This window comes from Oryctolagus cuniculus, chromosome 8 (assembly GCF_051225735.1).
Source record: "Oryctolagus cuniculus isolate XC-2025 breed Fujian yellow rabbit chromosome 8, ASM5122573v1, whole genome shotgun sequence".
Classification (NCBI taxonomy): domain Eukaryota; kingdom Metazoa; phylum Chordata; class Mammalia; order Lagomorpha; family Leporidae; genus Oryctolagus; species Oryctolagus cuniculus.
In genome coordinates, this window is record NC_142874.1 from 137,882,126 (window position 1) to 137,892,424 (window position 10,299).

At 51.2% G+C, this 10,299-nt stretch overlaps 2 protein-coding genes across 54 annotated transcripts in view; one reads left to right on the plus strand and one right to left on the minus strand.

Annotated features, from left to right (window-relative positions):
- Nucleotides 1-4,241, plus strand: part of AASDH (aminoadipate-semialdehyde dehydrogenase) — a 41,289-nt gene extending 37,048 nt beyond the window's left edge. For 27 of the 48 annotated variants that reach the window (XM_089302737.1, XM_089302734.1, XM_089302733.1 and 24 more), the window contains 3 exons: nucleotides 387-509; nucleotides 1,548-1,682; nucleotides 3,746-4,241. In XM_089302737.1, the coding sequence (XP_089158863.1) occupies nucleotides 387-509; nucleotides 1,548-1,682; nucleotides 3,746-4,135 (648 nt within the window). In that variant the 3' untranslated portion in view covers nucleotides 4,136-4,241. Of the gene's footprint in view, nucleotides 1-386; nucleotides 510-1,547; nucleotides 1,683-2,955; nucleotides 3,061-3,479; nucleotides 3,651-3,745 lie in introns of all 48 variants that reach the window. The other 21 variants (XM_089302745.1, XM_089302744.1, XM_070048081.2 and 18 more) reach the window with 5 other exon arrangements.
- A 3,435-nt stretch (nucleotides 4,242-7,676) lies between these two features.
- The window catches only part of CRACD (capping protein inhibiting regulator of actin dynamics), a 43,363-nt gene continuing 40,740 nt past the window's right edge, over nucleotides 7,677-10,299 (minus strand). For all 6 annotated transcript variants that reach the window (XM_089302730.1, XM_089302729.1, XM_051820253.3 and 3 more), the window contains one exon: nucleotides 7,677-10,297. In XM_089302730.1, the coding sequence (XP_089158856.1) occupies nucleotides 10,259-10,297 (39 nt within the window). In that variant the 3' untranslated portion in view covers nucleotides 7,677-10,258. The remainder of the gene's footprint in view (nucleotides 10,298-10,299) is intronic.

Below are 10,299 nucleotides of genomic sequence, written 5' to 3' on the forward strand. Positions count from 1 at the left end.
CAGGTGGCCCCAACAGCTGGGACTGGACCAGGCTGAAGCCAGGAGTTTCAGAGGGGTCTCCCATGTGGGTGGCACAGGCCCGAGCACTTGAGCCATCTTCCACTTCTTTCCCGGGCAGACTAGTAGGGAGCTGGATCGGAAGTGGAGCAGTCGGGTCTCAAATAGGTGCCCATATGAAATGCCGCTGCTGCAGGCAGAGGCTTAACCTTCTACGCCACTGGACCAACCTCCTTTATCATATTCTAACCCAACTCTGCGCAACAGGTGTGCATTTTACACTAAAGATAAAAATTTGCATTAACCAAATAGATCTAACTCAGGGAAGGATAGGATAAATGGGTTAATTAACTACCAGCAAAAACCTAACTTGCTTTTCCTGTTTGCAGAAGAGGAAGTGTGTCTGGAAGTTGAATTGTGGAGGCGCCGTCTTTTCCTCTCCCTGCTTGAGCCTGCTGCCACATCATGTGTATTTTGCTACACTGGGAGGACACTTGTTGGCTGTAAATCCTGTAGGTATAAAATGATACCTACTGATTTTATTGCCTTTAATATTTTTGTTTTGAATTCTGAAGGTTTGAGTAATTTTTATAATCCACATATCCCTGAACCACAAATCTTTTTTTAAAAAATTTGCTTATTTGAAATTCAAAATTCCAGAGAGCTTCCATCAGCTGGTTCACACCCCAAATAGCTGCAATGGCCAGGGCTGGGCCAGGCCAAAGCCAGGAGCTTCCTTTAGGTCTCTCACATGGGTGCAGGGGCCCAAACACTTAGGCCATCTTTTTGCTGCTTTCCCAGGCCATTGGCAAGAAGCTGGATTGAAAGTGCAGCAGGCAGGACACAAACTGGCACCCATGTGGGATGGTGGTGTGAATACCACAATGCCAGCCCAAAATTCATTAAAATGATTGACATGGGGCCGGTGCTGTGGTGTAGCAGGTAAAGCCGCCACCTGTAGCGCTGATCCCATGTGGGCACCAGTTCAAGTCCTGGCTGCTCCACTTCCAGTCCAGCTCTGTGCTGTGGCCTGGGAAAGCAGAAGATGGCCCGGGTCCTTGGGTTCCTGTAACCACATGGGAGACCTGGCTCCTGGCCTCAGATAGGTGCGGCTCCAGCCATTGCGGCCATTTGGGGAGTGAACCAATGGACGGAAGACCTTTCTCTTTCTCCCTCTCACTGTCTGTAACTTTACCTCTCAAATAAATAAATAAAATCTTAAATTGATGTGAGGTTTAGAAAGAATGAGAAAAATATTTCCCTGGCTGTGTGTTCTATCATTTAAATTTTGGGGCAGAAATTTGTCTAAGAACTCGGTGTCTACCCTGAGGATAGGTCCTGGCTGGTTTTATTGCCAGTTAGTTCCTGGCTCTGCTAGAAGGCACTGAGTCCTGTGGCCTGTGTCCAGGCACCGTCCTCGCTGGCCCTGTCGGTACACCACTGTGGCGTTCTCTGACGTTTCAGCTCTGCCTCTGGGAGACTCGGGAGTACGCCCTATAAAGGGGATTGAAGAGCGCAGTGCTAAGTGCCGTGGTGGCCTTTTGTCTCAGCAGGCCACTGGGAACACACTCTGGAAGCGCTGCTGCGGAAAACCTCTCTTCTCTTCTCCCCGCTGCTGCCTGCAGTACGTCTGCATTGGCTGTGTGGACGGGCGTCTGCTCTGCTTCACCCACGCCGGCGAGCAGGTAAAGGCGGCTGAGGGCGCAGTGGCGGCGACTCCGGCATCGTGCTCCAGTCGCTGCCAAGCGCCTGCTCCAGCCGCGAGCTTCCGTTCTGAAGGAGGGGATGGATGGCAGGCTGGAAGGCCTGCGACTCGAACGCTGTTGGGCTGCTTTGGACATGTCCCCCAGGTTTAGCACTTACCAGGTTTTAGGCAGTTTTAGGCTCTAGTAAGGGTACAAAAGTTTAAAGAAACCCCTGCTCATCAAAGAAAACCAGAATCTCTGGTGCAGCCGCAGCTTTATTGCGTGCAGGGCCCGGCCCGTGCCCCTGCTCCACGGCCAGTGGGGGCTCCCTGGCGGCTGCACGTGTCACATCTCGTTGGGAACTTGAGCTCCCCTTCTTAAATACCTATCGTGGACTGTCATTTAGGCTCAGCTTCTGTGTGTGTGTGACTTGGATTACTTTGTGCACCTGGGAGTCCCCTGCTGCCCCAGAAGTCGGCCCACTGATGGCTAGCGGGGCTCTGGACTCTTCTCATTGAGCGCCCGCCTGCAAGTGCTCACAGCTGCTTTTGTTCGGACAATTACTTTGATGAAATCCTTTAAAGATGCTGGCTGACTTTTCAAAGTTATTATTTGAAAGACACACACAGCACGAGATGGGGATATCGGTCTTCTGCTGTTCATTTCCTAAATGCCTGCAGTAGCCAGGGCAGGGCCAGGCTGAAGCCGGGAGCCAAGAACTCCACGCGGGTCTTCCCCGTGGGTGGCAGGGTCCTAAGGCCTGGGCTAGGAGTCCGCTTGTCCTGCTGTACCACAGTGCCTGCCTCCTGGCTAAAAAGTTGTTTTTTTTTTTTTTAACTTTACTTGAAAGAGAAACAGATCTTCTATCTGCTGATTTCACTGCCCAAACTCCTGTGGCAAGCCAAGGTTGGGCCAGCTTGACTCTATGTGGGTGGCAGGGACCCAAGTCCTCGAGCCCTTACCTGCTACCTCCCACGTTGTAGTCGGGACTCAAACTCGGACACCTCCCACACAGGACACGTGAGCAGAGCCTTGGCTGCTACACCAAATGCCTGTCCTGCAGTGAAGTGTGTGATCATGCTGAGTGTTTTTACTTATGAAGCAGATGGAATGTATCCTACCCTTTAGGTATTGGAGAAGTAAGAGGAGGCAAATCCTAATTCTCTATTTTTTGGGTGAGTCATAAAAAAGTGATTTTGAACAACTCAGGGAGAATTTGATGTTATAAATTCTATTTTATGACCATGCTCACTGCTCTTTACGTTTCAAACAGGATCTTATTAAATGTATGTCTACACCAAGTTTGTCTGGAATAGCTGTGAAGTAAGAAATAGTGTGTATATCCACAAGGCAGACCTACAACTTGCAGCTTTTTAAGGTTATAATTTAGATTATACTTTCCAAACTTTCCCTTTTGGCTCAGTTACTTCCTTCTCCCATTTGGAGAATAGAATAATAGTTTTTAAGAAGACAGATTGCAAACTCAGTGCAGTTTTATCTTTGGACTCTGTCTCTGAACTTGTTAATAACTCTTTGGGTTTAGAATTAATTTTCCTTCATGATAGTAATAAGCATAGTGGTGAGTTGCGTAACAACACCACTGCTTCTTAAGGATTTATTTATTTGAAAGGCAGAGTTACCGAGAGGCAGAGGCAGAAAGAGGTCATCCATCCCCTGGTTCGCTCCCCAGATGGCTGCAATGGCCGGAGCTACGCTGATCCAAAGCCAGGGGCTTCCTCCTGGTCTCCCACACTGGTGCAGGGGCCCAAGGTCTTGGGCCATCTTCTGCTTTTCCAGGCCACAGCAGAGAGCTGGATCAGAAGTGGAGCAGCTGGGACACAAGCCGGTGTCCATATGGGATGCTGGCGCTGCAGGCGGCAGCTTCACCCGCTACGCCACAGCACTGGCCCCCTCCAGAGAGCGAGGGTCTACTCCATGTGAAGCTACCATTCAGACAGCCCGCATCTGGTAGATCTGTGTTAAGAGCCTTCATAAAGCCTTAACCTGTGGGAGAACTGTTGGAACTGGATGAGACGAGTTCTTGCTTTCATGTTCCCTTCTAGGTTTGGCAGTTCTCTGCCAGTGGCCCGATCTTCTCGTCGCCGTGCACCTCAGCCTCAGAGCAAGAAGTATTTTTTGGTTCCCATGACGGTTGTGTCTACTGCTGCAGTACGAGAGGTGACCTCCGATGGAAATTTGAAACCACCGCGAGGGTGTACGCGACACCGTTTGCTTTCCGTCGTCACAGTCGCAGCAGTGCAGCGTTGCTGGCGGCAGCGTCTACTGACGGGAAGCTGTGGATCCTGGACTCTGCGAGTGGGCAGTTGCAGGATGTGTATGAACTTCCCGGAGAAGTCTTCTCCTCGCCTGTGGTCTGGGAGTCGATGCTCGTCATTGGGTGCAGAAACGATTACGTGTACTGTCTGGACTTACGGGGTGCCAGTCACAGATAACGGAGCACAGTCCCTACTAGTTCATACCTGTGAGATGTCTGAAAACCTTTTTGCCATTCTAGAGCGTGGGAGTAGCCTTATTAAATAATTTATTTTGGTTAAGAAACTTGTCTACTACACTTTATTGAAGAACAGCCATATTTTACTTCCCATGCATGGAGCAACCAGAGCTTACAGAAAGAGTTGGAGTTTGCATTACAACAACACAGCATCACTGTAAGTAATCTGATGGTTGATTTTAGGTGTCAACTTGGCCAGGCTGTAAAGGATGCTCGGATGGGTGGTAAAACATTTCCGGCATGTCTGTGAAGGTGTTTCTGGGAGGAATTTTCATTCAGTAGACTGAATCAAGAAATCCAGCATCCAATCTGATGAGGATCCGAAATAGGACAAAAAGAGGAGCGGTGACTTCGCCCTTTTGCTGGGACATCCATGTCTCCTGCCCTGGAACAGCAGAGCTCTTGGTTTTCACGTCTGCGTGTCCTATTGTAAAAGATTCTCTGGAATACATTAGGCCACAGATTTCATATGTGTAAATCTCTTAATGCACTTTTTTTTTGACAGGCAGTGAGACGGAGAGAAAGGTCTTCCTTCTGTTCATTCACCCCTCAAATGGCCGCCATGGCCAGCGCCGCACCGATCCGAAGCCAGGTGCTTCCTCCTGGTCTCCCATGAGGGTGCAGGGTCCAAGCACTTGGGCCATCCTCCACTGCCTTCCTGGGCCACAGCAGAGAGCTGGACTGGAAGAGGAGCAACCGGGACAGAATCCGTCGCCCCAGCCGGGACTAGAACCCGGAGTACCAGCACTGCAGGCAGAGAATTAGCCTAGTGAGCTGTGGCACCAGCCCTCTTTGTGTACTTGTATACATACAGGTTGAGGCATCCCTAATCCAAAAATCCAAAGTTGGAAATGCTCTGAAAGTTCCAGTTCTGGGCCGGTGTTACACAGCAAGATCCCATATGGGCGCCGGTTCGAGTCCTGGCTGCTCCACGTCCCATCCAGCTCCCTGCTCATGGCCTGGGAAAGCAGTGGAAGATGGCCCAAGTGCTTGGGCCCCTGCCACCCACGTGGGAGACTCGGGTGGAGTTCCAGGCTCCTGGCTTTAGATTGGCCCAGCCCTGGCCGTTGCAGTCACTTGGGGGTGTGAACCAGTGGCTAGAAGACTTGTGTCTCTACTTCTGACTCTGCCCTTAAATTTTTTTTAGTGTCTAGGCTTGAGTCCCAGCCCTACTCCAGATTCCACCTTCTTGCCAGTGTGCACCCTAGCAAGCAGCAGGTGATGGTTCAAGGGCGTGGTTCCCTGCCACACAGGTGGGAGACCCAGACTGAGATCCCAGCTCCTGGCCTTTTTTTTTTTTTTAAGATTTATTTTATTTATTTATTTGAAAGTCAATGTTACACAGAGAGAGGAGGGGGGGGGGGTAGGTGTCTTCCATCCATTGGTTCACTCCCCAATTGGCTGAGCTGATCCGAAGCCAGGAGCCAGGATCTTCCTCCAGGTCTCCCACACCAGTGTAGGGGCCCAAGGACATGGGCCATCTTCTGTTGCTTTCCAAGGCCATAGCAGAGGGCTGGATTGGAAGAGGAGCCGCCGAGGTCGAATCTGTGCCCAAATGGGATGTTGGCACTGCTATGCCACAGCACTGGCTTTGGTCTTTCAAACCAAGTCAAAGAATTACTTAAAAAATCTTTATGCAAATATTCCAAAAAACAACTTTCAAAATCTGGAACACTGTGGTTTAAGTATTTTGGCTGAGGGATACTTAACCTGTGTAGTCCGTTGGTTATGTTTCTCTAGAGAACTCACATTAGAACAAGTTTATGTATGTGGGTTTTGTTGGTGGTGGTAGGTTTTTTTTTTTTGACAGGCAGAGTTAGAGAAAGGTCTTCCTTCCGTTGGTTCATCCCCCAAATGGTTGTTACAGCCAGCGCGCTGTGCTGATCTGAAGCCAGGAGCCAGGTGCTTCCTCCTGGTCTCCCATGCGGGTGCAGGGCCCAAGCACTTGAGCCATCTTCCGTTTTCCCAGGCACATTAGCAGGGAGCTGGGTGGAAGTGGAGCAGCCAGGACTCGAACCAGCAGGCACGCGGGCTGCCGGCATCACAGAGGCTTTACTCACCACACCCACAACACTGGCCCCTGTGTGTGTTTTAAAGACACCTGTGGGGAAGGACTCAGACTGCATCTGGTGGGTTAAAATGCGGTCCACGAAGCAATGCTCCATCTACTCACTTATCCTGAGATTTCAGGGCAAAAGGTATTTCAAGTGGGACCTATTATCTAACCAGGTTCCTTATACAGGATTTTCAGGTAAACAACAGGCGCCGATGTAGATCAAAGTACACACACACTACAGTTTCAGCTTGCTACGTGGCACTCCCTGTCTGGCTATTTAGCTCTGGCCTCTTCGCAATTCTTCACCCAGCTGAGGAGGAGCCAGCATTCCGTGGAAGGCCTGACGCCTGGCTGACACCTTTAACCAAGATGCTGCTCCCTACCACCGGCGTCCACACCATCTGTCTAGTCCCCCATCGTTGTTCAGCTTCTCCCTGTTGTCTGTTCCATGGCCACCAAGGAGGATAGGAAAGCACGTGTTGGATGTTTCATGTGTGGTGGGAGGTTGGGTGGGCAGCCTTCTGAGACCCATGTGTTGGACAGTTCCCCAGAGAAGGGAGATCTAGGTTCTGGGTGACCAAAAGAAGGTCCTATCTTCTACCACCTTTTAGATCAGTGCTTCCCAGGCTTTCCTGTCCATACTGGTCACTTGGAGCTGTTGTCATCCTACTGAGCTGGCCTGGGAGGAGGGCGCCCTGCTGAGCCACGCTGGAGCCTGAGGCAAAAGGAGAAGTCGGTAATGCTGACCTTGCCCTTATTTTTATCCATCATGGAATCTTTTCCATTTATAAAAAAAAAAATCATTATGTAGTATTTCTCCTGGTTATTGCACTTTTTAAAATATTTACTTGAGAGGCAGAGAAAGCGAGACAGATTGATACATAGAGAGCTCTCCTATCCACAGGTTCACTCCCCAGAATTCTGCAATGGCGGAGACTGGGCCAGGCAGACACAGGAGCCAGAAACTCAATCCAGGTATCCCATGTGGCTGGCAGCAACCCAGTCATTTGAGCCATCGCTGCTGCCTCCCAGGGCTGAGTCCCCAAGGAGCTGGAAGTGAGTACTGAATGCAGCCATTTCAGGTGGCGCCTTGACTGCCACGCAAATGCCTGCCCTCATTACTGTAGCTTTTTTTTTTTTGCAGCCTCACTTCGCCCTGATCAGGCTGTGGGCTGAGGCCAGGACACTGGTCCATGACCACACTGTCAACAAGTGGCAGGATCCTCTGTCTGAGACCTACACCATTCAGTTCTGATTTAGGACTAAACTTACACCTGTTCACGGTTTTTCTCCAAAATACTTCATGAAAAAAATGTCATACCATTTAGAACTCCTTGAAGTTTTGTTCATCAAAAGCTATGCAAACATACTAAGTGCTTATAGATTATCAAAATTAACAAACAAAAAATTCCACCAGCACCAAAGATCTAGTTGATATTTTTTATTGAAAGATCTTTTCCCTTCAATAATGGACATTTTACATTAAAACTTTATACAACCCAAATCTCATTAATATTAAAATCACACTAAGGTATTTAAATTTCTACTTAATTTTATTGTAGGTAAAAATATTGCAAGACACTTGTAGCTACTGTTTCTGCTTTAAAATAACTAAATGTCACGAGACACTGAATACTGACTATATTTGCAGGTAATTTAGGAGTAATAACGCTTGTATAAGAAACAATTGCACTTAAAAAAGTAAACAAAACTTTAGTTTTATTGTAAGTCTATGAACAGAGGTTGATCATCTAACCTTGCCAGGAGAAGTGTATGTTTAAAATTAAAAAAAAAAAAAAAACTTGTGTATTTAACATAGCAATTTATTCATTAAAAACAAAACTTCATGTTTTTGTAGAATTTCCCCATAGTTTGTTGTTCAGAAAAGGCTGCAACATGACAAAAGAAAAATAACACTTCATTGGTATCTAGTGCAAATTTGGGGTGAATTTGAAATGAAATGGTAAACATGTACGCTTCAGAAGTTGGTGGAAGTCCTGTCCCTGCCCTTCCCCTCAGTCTGTCTGTTAAAGACGGGAAATTAGGAACTGAGGTACAGGGGCACCTCAGAACGTCATGGAAAGTGGAACTGAAAGATGTTTTGGTGCAAAAAATATTGAAATCCATGCAGTTTTTCATAATACACATTTTCCACGAACCTCTTGAAGATCTCTTGCATGCATGGGTTTCAAAATATCTTGCACCAGAAATAAAAAGTCCTCAGTTCTGCTCTCCACGAACTTGGATACCCTCCTAGCTCCTCACTGTCCGGGCTCCGCGTGGCCTGAGGCAGCACAGAGCCGACTCCTTCCTCGCCTCTCCCCGCTGTCACAGTGACACTGTCCAGGGCAGACAGGATGGAGTGATGAGCCACAGAGCACTGTGCGTGGGGCTCTGCGCGGAGAGTCCCACTCAGCGAAATGGGGAGGGACTCCTGGAGTTCCGAATGCCAACACAAGAGAAATGGACTCCGCTGCGGGCACTGCAGCACAGCAGGAAGTGCTTCCCACTGCAGCGAAGGGAAGACCAAAGCTGGCTAACAGTCTGCAGGGCCAGGGGCTGCGCCCTCCGCCCCGCGTGCAGAGCGCAGCTGTCCAACAGACAGCACGGGGCAGCTGCTGCTAGGATGAACGCGCTTCCCACGTGGGGCCCTGCTGCGTCCTGTGAGGTAAGTGATGGAAGGCGGCACGCTCGCCGCACAGAGCGAGCAGTAATGGATACTAGCCGAGGGGTTCCTGTGGAGGAGAAAGGACGCCATTCCCTCGGCACCGGGCACAGGATACGCACCTGACTGGAGCAAGGATCTAAGAAGCGGAGGCGGCCAACCCCGTGCACTACACAGCGCCAGCAGTGGCGGGGAGGAGGGCGCCGCTGGGCTCTGTGTCCAGTAAAGCAAACCCGGGACAGTACCCGCGTGTGGCTTTTAACCTGCCAGGTCCCTTGGTGTGCTCGTGTGTGATGACAGCAAGGCCACTTACAACTCCGATGTTCTTAAAGGTAGCCGGGTGAATGCGCTAAGTTATAACTGCTGCTGCCCCTGGATCCTGCGCACGAACGACAGTCCAGACAAAGCTTCCGCTCAAGTCCTTAGCTCCAGGGCTCCTTGTGGCTGGGATCTTCGGAGACCGTGAAGCCAGTGGCTGGTCCTGGCCGTGACCATGGCTGGTTTGCAGGGCGGTTCCAGCAAGTTTCCGGCTTTGGGTGACTGCGCCCCCTCCCCGCCCTGCAGTCTGACACGCGGCTCGCACCAGCCCTCGCCGTGGGGATCCGGGCCCACCCTCGCAGGACCGGACCAAGGGGCTGGGACGGGCCTCCCACCTTAGGCGTGGGTTCCCGGAGAGGGGCCGAGAGCTTGCAGCCACCCTCAGTGCGCCTTCCTGGGAGCCGCGGGTCAGAGGCTGCGGGAGCCCTCGAGGAGGGTGCGAAGGGCTGCGGCTCCGCGTGGGGAGAGCGGCCGCGAGGGGGACGGGGGCACGGCGCCGGGCAGGCCGGTCCTCGAGTCCCAGCCCCTGCCTCCAAGAGCACGGGCCTTCCCGTGTCTACACACGGGGCGGCACCCCGAGCCCAGGGCCGGCGAAGTGGGGGACAAGGACTCGGGGCGGAGCATCGGACCGTGGCGAAGGTTGGCAACGGAAGCGTTGTGCGTGGCGTGGGGGGAGCCCCCGGACGGACTCTTCTCTTGCCACCCAGGAGGGGCTCAAGGCACCAGGCCCTCGGCTTGTGCAAACATTCGTCGAGTGACCACCGCCGGTTCCGTCTCTAAACGTGACTCTAGAGCCCCTAACACATGCTGCAGTTCCCAGCCCGGTTTCTTCAGCTCCTAGGGAAAATAAATAAAAAGGGCGCGAGCGGAGCCGCGGCGGGCGGCGGGGGGCCGAGTCCCGCTTTACTTGATGATCTGGGGACAGTCGCTCCAGGCCTTGGCTTTCCTCTTGGCCAAGGCCAGCCAGGCCGGCTCCGTGGACGCGGGCGTGGCGTCAGGGGTGGAGAACCTCTTGGTGACTTCCTTCACCAGCGGTGTGGGGGGAGCCGCGTCGGAGATCTCCACT